The following is a 16396-nucleotide window of genomic DNA, read 5'->3' on the forward strand; positions in this document are numbered from 1 at the left end:
TGAATTGGTCCAAACTGGGCTGGTTAGAGGCTCCCTCCACCATGAATTTCCCAAAACTTGGCTGTTTAGAGGCTCCCTCCACCATTAATTGGTCCAAACTGGGCTGGTTAGAGGCTCCCTCCACCATGAATTTGCCCAAACTGGGCTGTTTAGAGGCTCCCTCCACCATGAATTGGTCCAAACTGGGGTTTTTAGGGGCTCCCTCCACCATGAATTTCCCAAAACTTGGCTGTTTAGAGGCTCCCTCCACCATTAATTGGTCCAAACTGGGCTGGTTAGAGGCTCCCTCCACCATGAATTTGCCCAAACTGGGCTGTTTAGAGGCTCCCTCCACCATGAATTTGCCCAAACTGGGCTGGTTAGAGGCTCCCTCCACCATGAATTGGTCCAAACTGGGTTTTTTAGAGGCTCCCTCCACCATGAATTGGTCCAAACTTGGCTGTTTAGAGGCTCCCTCCACCATTAATTGGTCCAAACTGGGCTGGTTAGAGGCTCCCTCCACCATGAATTTGCCCAAACTGGGCTGTTTAGAGGCTCCCTCCACCATGAATTGGTCCAAACTGGGTTTTTTAGAGGCTCCCTCCACCATGAATTGGTCCAAACTGGGCTGGTTAGAGGCTCCCTCCACCATGAATTTCCCAAAACTTGGCTGTTTAGAGGCTCCCTCCACCATTAATTGGTCCAAACTGGGCTGGTTAGAGGCTCCCTCCACCATGAATTTGCCCAAACTGGGCTGTTTAGAGGCTCCCTCCACCATGAATTTCCCAAAACTTGGCTGTTTAGAGGCTCCCTCCACCATTAATTGGTCCAAACTGGGCTGTTTAGAGGCTCCCTCCACCATGAATTGGTCCAAACTGGGCTGTTTAGAGGCTCCCTCCACCATGAATTGGTCCAAACTGGGCTGGTTAGAGGCTCCCTCCACCATGAATTTACCAAAACTTGGCTGTTTAGAGGCTCCCTCCACCATTAATTGGTCCAAACTGGGTTTTTTTAGAGGCTCCCTCCACCATGAATTTGCCCAAACTGGGCTGGTTAGAGGCTCCCTCCACCATGAATTGGTCCAAACTGGGCTGGTTAGAGGCTCCCTCCACCATGAATTTCCCAAAACTTGGCTGTTTAGAGGCTCCCTCCACCATTAATTGGTCCAAACTGGGCTGGTTAGAGGCTCCCTCCACCATGAATTTGCCCAAACTGGGCTGTTTAGAGGCTCCCTCCACCATGAATTGGTCCAAACTGGGGTTTTTAGGGGCTCCCTCCACCATGAATTTCCCAAAACTTGGCTGTTTAGAGGCTCCCTCCACCATTAATTGGTCCAAACTGGGCTGGTTAGAGGCTCCCTCCACCATGAATTTGCCCAAACTGGGCTGTTTAGAGGCTCCCTCCACCATGAATTGGTCCAAACTGGGGTTTTTAGAGGCTCCCTCCACCATGAATTGGTCCAAACTGGGGGTTTTTAGAGGCTCCCTCCACCATGAATTTGCCCAAACTGGGCTGTTTAGAGGCTCCCTCCATCATGAATTGGTCCAAACTGGGGTTTTTAGAGGCTCCCTCCACCATGAATTGGTCCAAACTGGGGTTTTTAGAGGCTCCCTCCACCATGAATTTGCCCAAACTCTGCTGGTTAGAGGCTCAATCCACCCTGATTTTCAAAACAAATGTTGGTGCCAACCTCAACTTACTACAAGGGCCAAATTCACTGCTGGTGACAAGCTCTCCTCACTGCAAGTGCCAAATACACATGTTTCAAGGTGTTTTCCTACTGTCAGAGAGGTGGTATTGAGTGTGTAAAGTGTGTAGTTGTTAGGCTGTGATGTTGGGGTAATAGAGGGTCTTTGGTGTGTTAGATGCCCCCAGACATGCTTCCCCTGCTGTCCCAGTGTCATTCCAGAGGTGTTGGCATCATTTCCTGGGGTGTCATAGTGGACTTGGTGACCCTCCAGACACGGATTTGGGTTTCCCCCTTAACGAGTATCTGTTCCCCATAGACTATAATGGGGTTCGAAACCCGTTCGAACACACGAACATTGAGCGGCTGTTCGAATCGAATTTCGAACCTCGAACATTTTAGTGTTCGCTCATCTCTATTTATGATCTCTTAGATAACCAGATTCACCTATTGCTTACAAATCAATGTCAAAAATCTCTAGTATTGTCAAGCGATGTGTACAATATGGGCTAAGTGATACTATCAGTGACAGCAATACTTTTCGTATCAATCTACTAACTTGTTCATACCCTGGCTGGGAGCATTCGTGCAAGTTACACCGTTTACGAATAGGCTTTGGCTTTTTGTTGTTGTCGCATAGGGTCCGTTGAACCATCCTGCTGTCACTTTTTCTTCGACATCCATACTTTGTGTATTGGATACCTGTAAGTTACAACAATAAAGTTATAGGATGCATAATGTTTTTATCATGTTATATAATTTTGTTCATGTTACAGGTTATTTGGCCTTTATTTCTTAGATACTAGTCCATGCAGTCATATAGAGGAATTGATGGAAACTAAAAAATTGTCTACATGTTGTCCTTTTACCAGAGTTGGTAGTCTCAAGACTATATTAATCCAGCAGAGCCAGTGAATGTTGTAATCTAAAATTGTACAGAATTTCCAATCTGTAATGGTAGCAATACACATAAGATTGCTGTTGAACAAAAGGTTAGGAAGCCCAAGCTTAAGAACGTAACTTAGCTAACTCCAGCTAAGCTACTATAAACACAGAATTTTTCTCTAGATGTATACTTAAAAGGGTCGTCATATGACAACCACATCTTGCCGTACTTTGATAACGTGTCAGTCAGACAAGTTGTAAAGGAAAGTTAGGCCAGGTTCAAATCTGCATTCGGTATTCCGTTTGGGGAATCCACATGAGGACCCCCCTGAATGGAATACCGAATGCATTGACAAGCGGTGAGCTTATGAAAGCACACAGACCCCATAGACTATAATGGGGTCCATGTGTTTTCCGCGTGGTGTCTGCATGAGTCGTGTGTAGAGGAAAGTAGTTCATTAAGTACTTTTCTCTGTGCATGTTCCATGCGGACACCGCATGGAAAACATACGGACCCCATTATAGTCTATGGGGCCATATGCTTTCATAAACTCACCGCTTGTCAATGCATTCAGTATTCTGTTCGGGGAGTCCCTGTGCGGACTCCCTGAACGGAATACCAGACGCAGATGCGAACCAGGCCAATCTCTGAGATTCCCACTTCTGCAGAGCATGGAGAGTTCCTTACTTACTTGAAGAGTCTGGTGGATTTCACTCGAAAATGGGAAATTGCAGGATCGGAAATGCACCAACCTTCTAGAAGTTAGGATAAGATTATGAAAGATGCTGGCCATATCAGGTTGAATAATGTAATAAGATTGTCTTCATATAATTTGAGTATTTGGTTTATAGTTCTGATAAGGTTTGTATTTGTTTCTGTCTGTAGTCTATGATGTTGTCCATGCATGTTATTAGTGCTGTAAGGAATGACTTTCCAATCTGATCTGTTAATACACTTCCCTTATAGGCAGTCTACTACCTCTCCCAAGAATATTCAACTGTCACCGGTTTTGTAGATTTGGAGAAAAATGTTGAAGTCTTATGTAGATGAGGCAGTTGGTGCACTGGGGACAGGCCTATAGCCTTTGGAGCAATGAGATTGCACAAACTGCAAAGGGTGGTACTGGGTTGAGCTGCAAAAGCGGCCTCCAGTGCACTGGCCGGCCCCCAGTGCACCAACTGCTTCATTTGCATAAGTCTTCAAGGTTGTTTTTTTTCCCCAAATCTACAAAAGTGACATACATCACAAAAGGTATGTTGTTTATTGTGTTTTCTAACACAGTGACAGGTGAATATGCTCTGGGGAAGTGATAGATTCTCTTTAATCTGAAAAGTATTAGTATGTAAAATAGAATATATTATTTTATGCTATGTGTGGTATGGCATGTTCAGTGTCAGAAAGTATGCAGATGATTTTAAAAAAGAAAAAAAAAATCACATTTTTATAACTTTTTGTTTCATATATATATATATATATATATATATATATATATATATATATATATATATATATATATATATATATAGTCCAAATTGTGTCCCCCACCCATAAAAGTACCACACATGGATATAAAAAGATAAGTCAGTCCATGTAACCTTTTTCATCTTTCTATATAGTGCATCGAAAAGTACCTCCATATCAAACAGAACTGAAATGTAAATTTCCAATAGTAATTCTCTATAAGCTTAGAATAGACATACAGTATTTGGCTTACCTCCGCCACATGCTTTGGAACATTGAGACCAGCTCTTTAAAGCCCATTCATAAGAATCCATCTCCTCCAGTAGAACATTATTGTTGCCAATCATTGGTAAAAGGTCTTCGTGAATTATATATTTATATGTTAGACTGCTCTTTAGTTCTTCATCCTGGGGCACAACCTTGAAGGAAACAGGACGTCTTCATTATAGGCTAATTTCCAAGAATATGCATACAGAAACCAAAGAGTAAGTGCGGATTAAGAAAAATGGACACTAGCTGTAAATTCATATTTCCAAAAAGTTGCTGTTCCAGGAATCCTTGATGGCTGCAGAATTCTCATGTACTAACCTACTGTACCCATCCTGTACTGTCTCATTCAGCCGTCTTCAACCCTTCTACTGTATAAATAAATACTTACTTGAAATCCTCAGGGAGGGCCACAGGTAGAATTTAGAGAGTCTGAGATAGATACACAAATGCCCTTATTTGTAACATACAGTGATCAATTCAGCTGCTTTAAGTCATGTATGTTAGGGAGTTGCTTTGATCATGCCTTATGTAACATACATCATATTATACATATGTTAAAGAATGTGGCATTTTTGAGAATTGAGCAGGCCGCAGATAAATGGAAGCAGATTTGCTTCAGGCACTTAGGAAGGAAGATGTCTATACACTTGCAACCAAATACAGAGAAAACAACTCATGTGTTTTGCAGGTTCCTTTGGGTATATTTCTAAGAGCAGCATTTTGGCAAACCTTCATATATCAAAATAAAATGTAAGAATTACCATGAAAAATTCTGAGAATTTTCTGAAGAATACCATGTATGTTCATGTACATATAACTCCTTTCCGATGACTTACACTTAGCAGTTCACTGGCATAAACAGGGAACAAAAAAAAAAAACCTGACCCTTCTTGAGCTATTAACTATTGTGGCTACAGTGAGCTTTTGAAGAGAAAGACTAGGAGGGACATTTGGAACATGGGTATCATACCAGACAAACTGGCAGAGGTAGGAGGAAAGAGTGAACACCCTTGGGGAAATATGATCAGATTAGGACAATTTATATTCTTTGCTGTTTGGGCAGGGTGGAAGGATCAGTTTCCTTGGTGAATAGTTTTGTGGAAGCCATTGCATTTGGCTTCCAATTGCTTTCTCTGTCGAAAAAGTCCTTGAAATTGGTGATAAATAGTGGTATAGGTAATGTATTGTGGGTATGCATCTCCTGGAAGATTCAGGTTTGGTTTATGTACGTGGGCAGGTTGGGATCCCAGGGTGCTACTCATTTGCAGTGATATTTTTTTTGTTTTTTACCAACAGCTGGGCTACAGGTGTGGATATCATGGTGTGGGCAGATCAATGTCAGACGGGGTGCCAGGGAGGAACCTGTAGAATTCATTCTAGGAGCCCACTATATAGCTACTTGCAAATATTACCTGCCTCTTATTCCCGAATTCCTAAAATTGCATAAACGCACATTTTTTTCAGCCTTAGCCTGTTGCCCTTACCTTGGCCCCCTCAGGAATATGCTGATTCACTCTTGCATTAGACTAGGGCCCTCTTAACAAGATGGTTGGTGAAAAGGGCCCATAGTGACAATAAAGAGTTGGAACTCAGGAGGGAGGATAGTAGTTGCCTTGCCTTTGTGCTTAGATGTCATCTCAGCTAACCGATCCATCAATATATAACAAACTGGGTAGTTTTTCAAATGTTTACCTAGTTTATTATATGGGAGCATAGACTGCATGAGCTGTAGTATGCTACATAACTCTATGTAGTGCAGTGTACTGTGCCATGCACCACTTTTGCTGGTGTTTGGGGTCTATTGGGGAAATTCACCTGCTCCTCTGTTGGCCAGTCTGACGGTTTATCTTAGTAATTTTAATAATTGAACAACGCGACTGTGATTGGGTGGAGTTAAGAGGATTTCTGTGACAACTTGACTTTCCCAAGTCAAGGAAAGCCATACTGCCACTGGGACAATAAAATTAGGCAAGCATTATGGGGTTAAGGAAGGGTATGGCTCATGTAGTTAGGAATAGTTTGAGTAAAGTGAGGGTTGTTGAGAGGAGACTTAGTCAAGTTGGCTGACACATGTTCCACCCTGTCCACGGTCTAGCAATGGAGTAACATTTCTGCACACCCACCCTTAGTTTGAGGTCCCATTTGTTTTCTGCCATTTTTCTGTAGGGTTTAAATTTAAATCTGGTTGAATAGGATTGCCTTGCCCTATGCTTGATCATCTCGGCAGCTGGTGGGGGAAGTCCTTGAACTTTGTGATGTGAAGTATAGTGGGGGAGGGGAAACACATCATGAGCATGTATCCCCTGGAACATGAAGGTCTAGTGTACATGGTTTGACTGTGTTTGAGGGGCTCCCTAGGGGGGTCACCTTTTTAGAGTCATGGTTGGTTTGTACTATGTGCCTGTTGGTAGGGTGTTGAGGGCAGATTGCAACTATATTTTGTAGCTTTTGTAGCTTGTGATATTTTTGTTATGAATAATGTGGTTTGTCAGTATAGGAATTGTTTTTATCCCTGCCGTGAATGCAGCCGAGGGAAAACCAACCAAACACATTTTGAATGCAGATGTTCTCCATTCTTCCATTCACTTCAATAGGAGTGCCGGAGATGGCTGAAGTGCAGCACTCAGCTTCTTACTGAGCTCCAACTGAAGTGAAAGGCAGTGGGGGCACATCTGAGTCAATCGGGGTTTGGCCATTTTTTATGTAGCTGCACTCATAGTGGGGGAAAAACACCCCCAGTCTCAAGATTGGTGATGGTCTCGACGGTCAAACCCCCACCATGGTCCATCTACTCTGCCCTTATATTACAATTTTCAATTTTATTTTTATCATATTCTACAACCAAATCTGCATTAGTATGTTCTAAGCATTTACTAAAAAAAATTATATTGATATTGACGTTGATGTTATAATATTTTATATTTATGTTATATTATTATATTTAGTTAGTTATAGTTGATATGTATATATTTTTTACAATGCCTTTTTGGCATTGGCATATTTTCTTTCTTTAACAAATGCTTGCTGTGGCTATTAAATTTCACCTATTACTGTCCTGGTTGTTTGTTCAACTGTATGGCTGGAGGTTTTCAGTGGGCTAACTGAAATAATAGAAAAGAAATGTTTTCACACTAACTATTGAAAGAAATTTTTTGAGAGAAGTCCTCAGTAGTTGATACCTTTTTTAATGGCTAACTCAAAAAGTTTTTTGATGACATATTTCGAGCTTTCGGGACTACTATAAAGGTCCCTTCATCAGGATGGTATAACACAATGTCTGAAGGTAGGCATATATATACAGAGAAATGGAGTGTTAGATGCAAAATAGATGGAAAACAGAACAAACTGTTTTAAAAAAATATATATATCAGTTCGCAGGAAAGTTCTCTGTGTTTATGGCTTCTTTGATCAGTGACGTGGTGTCTAGTGGTTATAAAAGGCCATAAAACCCTGGGCCCTGTTTAAACCTTGTTGGAGAGTGTTAAAGTTCACCATAAGTTTAAATTCCCATATGAGGCGATCTTTTCTGTCTCTGAAATTCCCCCTTAGTACCAGGATCTTCATATCCTGGGTCATATTATGATTTTGATTACAGAAGTGTTTTGGCACCGGGAGGTCCATTCTTTGCTCTCTAATCGTATGTCTGTGTGAGTTCATCCTCATCCTAAGTGACTGTCCTGTCTCACCTACATACAGGCCCTCAGGACACTTAGTACACAATATCAAATACACTACATTAGGTGTTCTGCAGGTGAAGTTACCTGGGATCTTGTAGTGTCGATCAGAGTTCGGGATCTTTATTTTGTCCGTAGTCAGTATGTGAGGGCAGGTCTTGCACCTCTTCTGTCCACATGGAAATGTTCCTTTGTTAGTTGGAGGTGACAGTGAGCTGCTAATAATCATATTCCTGAGGTTTGGTGGCTGTCTGTAACACAGGAGGGGGGGTTCTGGAAATATGGATTTTAGATGGTGGTCTTTTTGCAGTAGTGGATGTAATTTGCGTGTGATTCCTCTCAGCGTCTCCAGGTGGGGGTTATATGTGACAACCAGGGGCACGCGATTGTTCTCCTGTTTGGTATTGTATTTTAATAACTCTGATCTTGGTATTCTGGTGGCCCTGGTGATTTGGTTATCAATTGTTCTTGGATGGTACCCCTGCCTCAAGAATGTGTTTTTGAGGCCCCCAATGTGCTTGTCTCTGTCCACCGGGTCTGAACATATGCGATGGTATCTGATGGCTTGGCTGTATGTTCAGACCCGGTGGACAGAGACAAGCACATTGGGGGCCTCAAAAACACATTCTTGAGGCAGGGGTACCATCCAAGAACAATTGATAACCAAATCACCAGGGCCACCAGAATACCAAGATCAGAGTTATTAAAATACAATACCAAACAGGAGAACAATCGCGTGCCCCTGGTTGTCACATATAACTCCCACCTGGAGACGCTGAGAGGAATCACACGCAAATTACATCCACTACTGCAAAAAGACCACCATCTAAAATCCATATTTCCAGAACCCCCCCTCCTGTGTTACAGACAGCCACCAAACCTCAGGAATATGATTATTAGCAGCTCACTGTCACCTCCAACTAACAAAGGAACATTTCCATGTGGACAGAAGAGGCGCAAGACCTGCCCTCACATACTGACTACGGACAAAATAAAGATCCTGAACTCTGATCGACACTACAAGATCCCAGGTAACTTCACCTGCAGCACACCTAATGTAGTTTATTTGATATTGTGTACTAAGTGTCCTGAGGGCCTGTATGTAGGTGAGACAGGACAGTCACTTAGGATGAGGATGAACTCACACAGACATACGATTAGAGAGCAAAGAATGGACCTCCCGGTGCCAAAACACTTCTGTAATCAAAATCATAATATGACCCAGGATATGAAGATCCTGGTACTAAGGGGGAATTTCAGAGACAGAAAAGATCGCCTCATATGGGAATTTAAACTTATGGTGAACTTTAACACTCTCCAACAAGGTTTAAACAGGGCCCAGGGTTTTATGGCCTTTTATAACCACTAGACACCACGTCACTGATCAAAGAAGCCATAAACCCAGAGAACTTTCCTGCGAACTGATATATGGGTGCATGCACACTACGTAACGCCGGGCATGTCTGAGAACCGTACACGCCGGCATTACAGCAGACTGCCGAACACTTCCCATTCACTTCAATGGGAGCGCTCGTAACAGCGGCGTTTACGAGCGCTCCCATTGAAGTGAATGGGAAGTGTTCGGCAGCCCTGCTGTAACGCCGGCGTGTACGGCTCTCATACACGCCCGGCGTTACGTAGTGCACATGCACCCTATATGTGTTTTTTTTTAAAACTGTTTATGTTCTGTTTTCCATCTATTTTGCATCTAACACTCCATTTCTCTGTATATATATGCCTACCTTCAGACATTGTGTTATACCATCCTGATGAAGGGACCTTTATAGTAGTCCCGAAAGCTCGAAATATGTCATCAAAAAACTTTTTGAGTTAGCCATAACAGGACGCTAGGTCACATGGTATAGAATAGCTAGATACACAGGCTCGCTCCCTGCACTTAGCCCCTCCTCCCTCCCCCTGAGAGCAGCAGATACATCACTTGACTCATGAGCAGCTAAGTCAGGGCTGTGGCCACAATGAATTGAATAAAGTAAGATAGTGGACAAACAAAGCAGTTTTGCTGAAGCAGTGTATTTAGGAAAAGTCTTACATCCACATTAACAAGCAGTATAGATAGGATCCTTGTGATGGGACAACCCCTTTAAATTTTAAGGATTTATCAATAAAATCGAGTTTTAATTCGGGATTTTTTGAAGTTATATATTTGGCAAATTCATTCCCTAGGTTGGTGGCTAACTGAAATAACTCAAGACTTGACATTAAGACAAATAAAAATTGATTGTCCCATTCATCTGGACTTGTAGAAATCCATGCATATGCTGTAGAAACAACCTCATTCAGACATATGCAAAATCTCTGCCACGTTTGAATATACCATAATACAGAGGCATCCTATCAGACTGAGAGCCCTCAAACTGAACTAGAATTTTTGCGCACATGTCATATGTATAAAGGGTTAACTGCTTTTTGCGTGGCAATAGTTTGAGTTAGATATTTGACATTCAAAGGCTGACAGTAGGATATCTAGAATGGAAGGTGTTAAAGTTTTTTGGGATTTCTAATAGTTACCTATGTGCAATATTCAACAATGTGGTATGAGAAAAAATGTCTAATTTTAAGACCTTATTAATAAACTGCTCCTGTATGCTTACCAGTGTGACTTTGTAGAAGGTATTGAGAGTAAACATGGACATGATCAGTAATAAAGTGAAGAAATAGTACTGTGCTGGGGCATAAAATTGAACATTAACAGCAAATTGTAGCAAATGTATCTTACCAAGACAACAATGGATTCATGCAATGGTCCACTGGTTTTCACAGTTTTCTTTCCATCTTCAGCAGTGTATTCCCACTCCAAACCCATTTCTATAAAAGTTCTTGATTTATTATCTTTGCCTTTGATATTCAGAATAAAATTTCCACTCACTTGATTTTTAATAGCTGTAAAAATATTTCATAAATAGATAAAATGAAAATTATAAACAATAACACCCATGATTGTAACATTAAATGTACCATGTTCATGATGAAGGGGAGCTGTTATGAGGGCTGCCATAAGGTCATCTAGTGTCTATAGTGTTTAGGGGAAGGTATGACTGGTACTGCACTCTCGGGCGAGTTGGTGATGGTCATAGTGGGCACTGTAGTATGTGCAAAATGTACCAGATTCCTAATATTCATTTGAAAAATGTGTGTTGTGATCTTCCTTCCATTCCTTCCTTCCAAACATTATGATGTTTAGGTGGGCTGTATGGAATAAGTTATTTTGGTCTAGAACAGTGGTTCTCAACCTTTCTAATGCCCTGACGCCGCAATACAGTTCCTCATGTTGCGGTGACCCCAAACCATAAAATAATTTTGGTGGCTACTTCATAACTGTAAGGGCTAGTTCACACAGGGGGCGGTATATCGGATCTATAGCGGATTTAGGCACTGAGAGTGACGCGGGGAGCCGCGTCACTCTCGGGTAAAAACACGCTTGCCACGACTGTCGCAGCTTCCCCCCCCGGAGTCGGCTCAAATTAATGGGATGACTCGGGAGGTTGCTACCGCCAGGCGGACGCCACGGGTCACCAAGCTGTGGAATCCACCTGAAGAAAGGGCAGCCCACTTTTTTTTCCCGTGAGCGTCAGCATGCCTATCACACAAAAAACAAGCCTGGCGGTCTAAATAGACCTCCATTGTGAGAGGGCGGATTATGACGTGGATTTCGCACCATAATCTGCCCCCTCTGTGCCTGTGTGAACGGGCCTTAATTTTTCTACAACCCATACCTCCCAACTTTTGAAAAGTAGAAAGAGGGATAAATTGTGCGGCGCGCCGTGACAAGTTTGGCTCCGCCCACTTTTATGTTGACTCCGCCCATTCTCATTAATTTTTCCCATGCTCCCACAGTATAATCCTCCTACAGTCACCCGTAAATTATATGTCCCCCCCTCTCTCTCCCCCAGTTTCATATAACCTCTTCATCTGCCCCGTTTCATGTCCCCTCCATCTCTGCCCCCAGATTCATGTCCCCACCATCTCTGCCCCCAGATTCATGTCACCCCTCCATCTCTGCCCCCAATTCATGTCCCCTCCATCTCTGCCCCAGATTCATGTCCCCTCCATCTCTGCCCCAGATTCATGTCCCCTCCATCTCTGCCCCAGATTCATGTCCCCTCCATCTCTGCCCCAGATTCATGTCCCCTCCATCTCTGCCCCCAGTTTCATGTCCCCTCCATCTCTGCCCCCAGATTCATGTCCCCTCCATCTCTGCCCCCAGATTCATGTCACCCCTCCATCTCTGCCCCCAGTTTCATGTCCCCTCCATCTCTGCCCCCAGTTTCATGTCACCCCTCCATCTTTGCCCCCAGTTTCATGTCCCCTCCATCTCTGCCCCCAGTTTCATGTCCCTCCATCTCTGCCCCCAGATTCATGTCCCTCCATCTCTGCCCCCAGATTCATGTCCCCCATCTCTGCCCCCAGATTCATGTCCCCCATCTCTGCCCCCAGATTCATGTCCCCCATCTCTGCCCCCAGATTCATGTCCCCCATCTTGCTCACACACAGCCTGTACCCCTCTATCATACTCACACACAGCCTGCATCCCCTCCTATCATACTCACACACTGCTTGCATCCCCTTCCCCCCTCTTGCTTACACATGCTGTCTCCTCCCTCCATCTTACCTTCCAGTCTCCACTCACTGCAGCCTTCCCTTTCTGTGTAACTCGGCACTGTACTGAATAGCTCCGCCCACAGAGTCCGATCACATGGTCATGACGTCATCACAGGTCCTTTACCCCACTATGATCTACCCTGCTACAAAGGCAGCGCAGCTTCTCAGCGGCTAAAGCCATTGGAAATATGTATTTTCCGATGGCTTTAGGTGACCCCTGTGTTTTGGTCGTTCGACCCCCGCCGGGGTCGCGACCCACAGGTTGAGAACCGCTGGTCTAGAATCTTCAAAAAAGAAAAGGAGGGACTGGCTTGGGGTCTATATATTTATTTATGTGATCTGATGAGCGATCTGTATTCAATTTGGGATCTGCTGGAGATAATACATCCTTATTGTGGGTCAAATGCTGTCAGGTGGGGGAGTGTCCTATATACGTAGATGACCATGACACAGAGTGAGATCCATTATGCAACAGATACCAATACCACCCAATGGATACCATTAACTTATAAAGAGGTCTGCTGGGATTCCTTACAGTAATCATCTTCTCAGGGTTCTTGGGTTCTGCTTTATATGAGACACTTGGTTTGAGAAGGTTGAGAAACACTGTCCTAGTGACATCAGGTACATTTAAAGTATAACTGAAACTTAACTATAGAATAAAAGCCATATAACCAGCATTTAACACTGTAGTAAGAGCCATGTTATCCTCCCATCAATGTATGTTTTTTTTTTTTTTTAACAACCAGAGTGACTGAGTACTGCCACTTGAGCCATTTGGAAGTTACCATTGAGTTAACAATCCTTGGGGATCGAGACGGATCCATCACCCCAATTTTTAACCTAAGTATTTAGAATTTAAGGACAGTTGAAAAGTCATTGGATCCTCTTACCAAGATTGTTAGTAGACACTTCTGACTCTTCTATTTGTATTTGCCTGGCTCCTGCTGGAATCTCGAACATCTTTAAAACACCAGCTACGATATAAATGAAGATACTAGATTAACAGTCTGGATTAACATGGCCATACATGTATATAATGTGGAAATGTACAAAGTCGCTTCAATATACAAAACTTGTCATCCTTAGGCTCATATACCCCTACCACCTTCTGTATGCCATTGCAAACATATTAAAAAAAAACTGCAATAAATTTGCCTACCAGGCTGCTTTGGTGATTTCACTAAAGTTCCCTTCACAGTTCGACAATGAGAATTATCACCTCCACAAACCCCGCACTTATCATCTTCTTTCAGAGAGCCAATTTCCTTGTCACATCCGAAGTGCTGTAATATAAAGTAACAAGATAAGAACGCAAATCCGGAAAGATAAAGGAAACCTATTGCAGGACCTGTGTAAATAGTCCTCGAAGGACTGATTTATTTAGCCTTCTCTATTTTGCAGAAATGTTCTATTTTTTCCGTTGTTAGTCATTTAAAGGTACCGAAATCCTAGAAATTATGAAAGAACAGTTTTGGAATATTTGAGTCGAACCTGGCTCGGTATGAGTCAGTTCGCTCATCTCTACTACTACAGCATTCTGCAGCATAATGCCATCCATCTGATTCGTAGGACCATCCTTTCCTTCCCAACAAGACAATAACCCAAAACACACCATCAGGCTATGTATAGGCCATTTGATGGAGTTCTGCATCAGATGACGCAGCCTCCATATTTGCCTGACCTAAATCCAGTTAAGGTGCTTTGGAATGAGTTGGATAAAAAAAAAAAAAAAAAAAAAGGAAAAATAGTCTAAGTGCCAAGCACCTCAGGTAACTCTAGGTGACTACCTCATGAAGCTAAGCGAGAGAATGCGAAGAGTCTTCAAACCAAAAGGGTGCTACTTTGAAGAATATAAATTATAACACATTTTGTTTATCACTTTTGAATTTGTGTTCTGTCATTGTTTTCCTTAATGAAAAGGTTTGTCCAAACTTTTGACTGGTATTTAAGATTTTCAGCTTTGATATGACACCAAGATCACAGTTCTACCTGTATTTTTTCCAGCAGAATCGACAAAAAACAGTCAAGATTGGTACCGGCTGCATATATATATATTCCAATCCTGACAGAAAATCAAAAATTGTTGAAAAATAAAGCAAATTCAGGTAAGAAGAAAAAACTGTATAATTGGTTGTGTAACAAAAATCTGCATGATATAATGATGAATTAAATTAAAAGTGCCTGAGACAGTAACACTTCTATCCATCCATGCTGAAGATGACAACTGTGACTAAAACAACACCATAAAGTATAGCTATCAAAACAAATGTAATATTTCTCAGGGGGCGTCCCCTTAATTTGAGATACACACTTTAACTTAAACTCTGTATGCAAAGAGAGGTCACATAAGAAAACAGATCCTCCATAATGCTTTAACAAACACAGCAGACAAATTTCTTAACTATGCAGATATATATATATATATATATATATATATATATATATATATATATATATGTATATATATATGCATAGCATAACATATAACTGTGCATACCTATATATAACATACATATGCAGTATGCTTCAAAATCTACAACCCGTTTGGGAGAGGAAATGTGGAACTTCTCCATGGACTTCTCCAAGTATTCTTGGCAAAATCTCTCCATCATGACTCATAATATTGTCAGTAAATGGATATTTCTTACGAAATCTATTTATATTATAGATTTCTACCTCAGATAATGGTAACTCTAATGAAATTCATCAGTAACTCTAATGAAATTCTTGCATATAAAGATGGTCTAATGTCATGCAGTGTTGCTGGGCATTCATAAAACGATCTTCAGTGTTTAAGCCTACTGTATAAGTGCAGGCAACTCCTATGATGTTCGACTTCCTGGATGCATCATGTTCTTATATTAAGCTGTAGGGGATCAATAAACCCTCTTCTGAGATGTTCCCAAAGTAAAAACCATTGCAGTTGCACAGATGGGAAAGGCATGGGCATTTCTGATACTTAAAAGAACTTTTCACTTAGGACAAACCTTACATGTTAGAAAAGGTCCTTTAGAATAAACTGAACACAAAGTGTCCGTCCACTGCAAAAAACTGTGAATAAGCTTGGCAGTAAGTGTTCAGTTTCTCCTCAGCAATAGCACAGAACACTTTAAACATTACACATTGGCCCAGTGGATTAAATTCCCCCAAAATGAAAAAAAAAAAGCTATGTAAAATTGAGATAATTCAGTTTACACTTTAGACTATTAGTAAATCTGGGCCAGTGCCCTTTTGCATCAATGGATTGTGTGTGCAATGCAGGACAGACGAGGTCCTTCTGAGCATGGGAAACACTGTATAGTTTCATGTAACCATGCTCCGCTCTTGGCGAAAGATATGGGTTCTAAATCCTGGACCCACTCTATTAGCTCAGGATTCCCTAATAGGGTATATGAATATGGGGTTTTCTAAACAAGACATCCTCCTTTAATGCAGATTGCATGGTTGAGCACTTACCACACAATCTCCTCTGGCACAAACACTATAAGGATCCTTGTAGCTACAGCGGGTACCATCGTGAACCACCTGATTCATAAAAACCACATCTCCTGATTCCTTAGACTGGCATATAAGCTCACATTTCTGTGCATCTGTAGGGGAAAGCAGATCAGTGTCAAGAATATAAACAGCCAAAGAATTAGATTAATATGGAAACATAACATGCCGTTATTACTATACTCTGGAGAACTCATGGGCAACAGGCTGATTTTTTAACATTCCCAATTTTTTTTACATTATCCGATAGTCCTTATATTCCATAATAGAAATTAACAACTGTATTTCTGTGACAACATCCGGACTATCCTCTGAGATCTT

General features: G+C 41.9%; 1 protein-coding gene across 1 annotated transcript in view; it reads right to left on the reverse strand.

Moving 5' to 3' along the window:
• Positions 1-16396, reverse strand: part of ADAMTS14 (ADAM metallopeptidase with thrombospondin type 1 motif 14) — a 120780-nt gene that overhangs the window by 23512 nt on the left and 80872 nt on the right. Inside the window, exons 13-18 of the mRNA XM_075258166.1 lie at positions 16037-16170; positions 13740-13863; positions 13471-13554; positions 10695-10858; positions 4267-4432; positions 2236-2368 (exon numbers count right to left, since the gene is read on the reverse strand). Coding sequence (XP_075114267.1) covers positions 2236-2368; positions 4267-4432; positions 10695-10858; positions 13471-13554; positions 13740-13863; positions 16037-16170 — 805 coding nt within the window. The remainder of the gene's footprint in view (positions 1-2235; positions 2369-4266; positions 4433-10694; positions 10859-13470; positions 13555-13739; positions 13864-16036; positions 16171-16396) is intronic.

This window comes from Leptodactylus fuscus, chromosome 10 (genome assembly GCF_031893055.1).
Source record: "Leptodactylus fuscus isolate aLepFus1 chromosome 10, aLepFus1.hap2, whole genome shotgun sequence".
NCBI lineage: Eukaryota > Metazoa > Chordata > Amphibia > Anura > Leptodactylidae > Leptodactylus > Leptodactylus fuscus.